Source organism: Austrofundulus limnaeus, unplaced genomic scaffold (genome assembly GCF_001266775.1).
Source record: "Austrofundulus limnaeus strain Quisiro unplaced genomic scaffold, Austrofundulus_limnaeus-1.0 Scaffold152, whole genome shotgun sequence".
NCBI lineage: Eukaryota > Metazoa > Chordata > Actinopteri > Cyprinodontiformes > Rivulidae > Austrofundulus > Austrofundulus limnaeus.
The window spans coordinates 710882-713189 of record NW_013952554.1 but is presented as its reverse complement, the minus strand read 5'-3'; the positions used below and the strand labels follow the sequence as shown (position 1 = coordinate 713189).

Genomic DNA, 2308 nt, shown 5'->3' with positions numbered 1-2308 from the left:
ACACGCTCTAATGCAACTTCTAAAACTTTCCTGGACTTCAGCAAAATAAAGCAGGGTGCTGTTAGTATCTGTGAACCGGAAGCCTTTATAACCGCATAAAACGATTTTCWGTCAGATGTGTCCCAGCTGTTTGTGCGTCATGACGCCACTCCTCGTAAACCAGCTCCAGTGATTTAGACTCCTGTATCAGCAGACACAGACGTCTCTCCTCCGCTCCCTTTTCCTTCTTCCCTTCTTCTTGCAGCTAACCATGCACGGCTTGTCCGCATCTTCTGCGCGTGCCGCAGTTCTGCTTTGCGCACTTTTCGCCGCAGCAGGAGCGCAAACTCCCACTCCGGCTCCGGGTGAGTTTTTCCTTACACTGACTTTGTTTTGGAGCCACAGAGTCAAGTCAGGAGGCTGTCACATGACACGATCAAACTGGGTTTATTCTAATGTTTGTTCTTTGAGGGTTTTGTTGTGTTGTAGTTAACCCACTTAACTTTAATTGTTCTTTGTGAACCTCTATTTATTACAGAGGGGGAAAGAAACAACAATAAATCAATTCTCACAAAGTTAAATTTAAAATTCCTTGTCTGCTTTTCAGCTAGTTGTCACCTGAAATCCAACAGTAGYTGTGCTGAATGTCTGCAGAATGTGGCTGTAAGTTTCTCACTTTTCACTCAAACAGCCTCCACTTTGTGTTGTTGTCGCCCACGATTTGTGTGTTTTTTTCTTCATGTGTTGCAGTGTCTTTGGTGCATCACAAACCAACAATGTGTTGACTACCCAGTGCAGAACGTCCTGCCCCCCAGCAGTGTTTGTGCCCTGCACGATGCACGGTGGGGGGTTTGTTGGGGTAAGACTGGCAAAATATATTTAGCTGTACTTTTTTTTTAAATAGGTTGAACAACTGTTTTTTGGTTAAAATACTGAGCAAAAAATAAACAAATTAAAGTGAGTGGTAATAAATGACATTTATAGAGTCTTTATGTGAATAAATTTGYTGATATATCTCCTCAATAATTGACGAGTCACACAGTTTTGTCTCATCAGTCCCAGAGACTTTTATTTTGTCAAATTTCCTCCATTGAGCCTTTATGGTTCAAAATGTGGTGTGTTTTCAGAAAATGATGTTAATTGACCTTAGAGATGGTTTCCTTGTTTTTATTTTATTTTATTACCTTCTGGTCTTTTCATCTGATCAATCCGGGGTAGCATTTTCTCTTGCATCCACATCCTTGGAGGCCGGCTACATTCCTGTGAACCTTGTACTTYATAATAAAATTGCAAACTGCAATCAGAGGAAAACAACTCTCGCCTTTAATCTCTCTGCTCCTCGTTCTGTGAAGTCGCACAATAATTCCAAACCACCCATTTTGTTTTTCCATTTTTAATAGTCTGAATCAACCATTTTTTTCCATTTTTAATAGTCTGAATGGATAAAAAAAGCTTGAAAGCTAATTCAGTCGTCGTTCCGAACCCCTCAAAGTCCATAATCAGCCATCGCTTTTGTCAGGTGCGTTTTGTTTTGACTTGCACTGTTTCTTTACAGTCAACTTCCAGATACTGATCATCACCATGTCGGTGTTGGCCGGCATCGTCGTCATCTCCGTTGTCGTTTGCTGCTTGTGCTGCTGCTGCAAGTGCGAGAGAATCGGGTGAGCACCGAGTCACGTGAAACTCTGGCAGGGAGCTCTGGTTTAGAGGAGGAGGTGGACGAAGAGGGGGGCGCGCACAATGGCCTATTATTCTGCAAGACCAGGCTGATACCGCTATCTCCAAAAGCCTACGCTGAAAAGCCTTCTCTGACTGCTCGTGTTTGAGCCTGAGTTGGAAATTTCAGGGAAGAATTTCCTGATGTTTGGGTTTGTTGGGAACATGAATGTTGGAAACTCATCTGTTCAAATAGTTTGGAAAAAAACCACAACCCACTGACTCTGTCTTTTTGCTTTTGCTGAAATCCCAAATGTTAGAGATTCTGAAGAAATAAAAAAGGGTTTCTCTGGAGCTGTGTGTCCACTTTGATCCTACCTGTTCACAAACAAAACTTGCAAGGATGTAAATATGTGTTTTTTTTATTTTTTGTAGAAACAAAAGAGAAGATGCACACGCGGAGAGACAAACCAGAGCCAGGAAGTCCCGTCAGAAAGCGAGGTGAATGGCTGCTGAGTAGGTGTCCACCAAGATGAAACCTCATTAACACCGGCTGGAGAAAGAGCAAAAATAATTGACTGAATTAAGCTTTTTTTTAAGCAGTGTTTGCWTTTTTTCCAAAAAGAAAAAAAAAATTGTATAGGTCTTCTGGACGGGTTCTTCTCTAATGAAA

General features: G+C 41.8%; 1 protein-coding gene across 1 annotated transcript in view; it reads left to right on the top strand.

The window, feature by feature from the left end:
• pttg1ipb (PTTG1 interacting protein b) overlaps positions 1 to 2308 on the top strand; it is a gene marked incomplete in the record, with an annotated part of 3833 nt that continues 1525 nt past the window's right edge. Inside the window, 5 exon segments of the mRNA XM_014016701.1 lie at positions 1 to 344; positions 587 to 642; positions 730 to 838; positions 1535 to 1640; positions 2071 to 2136. Of these exon segments, the coding sequence (XP_013872155.1) occupies positions 251 to 344; positions 587 to 642; positions 730 to 838; positions 1535 to 1640; positions 2071 to 2136 (431 nt within the window).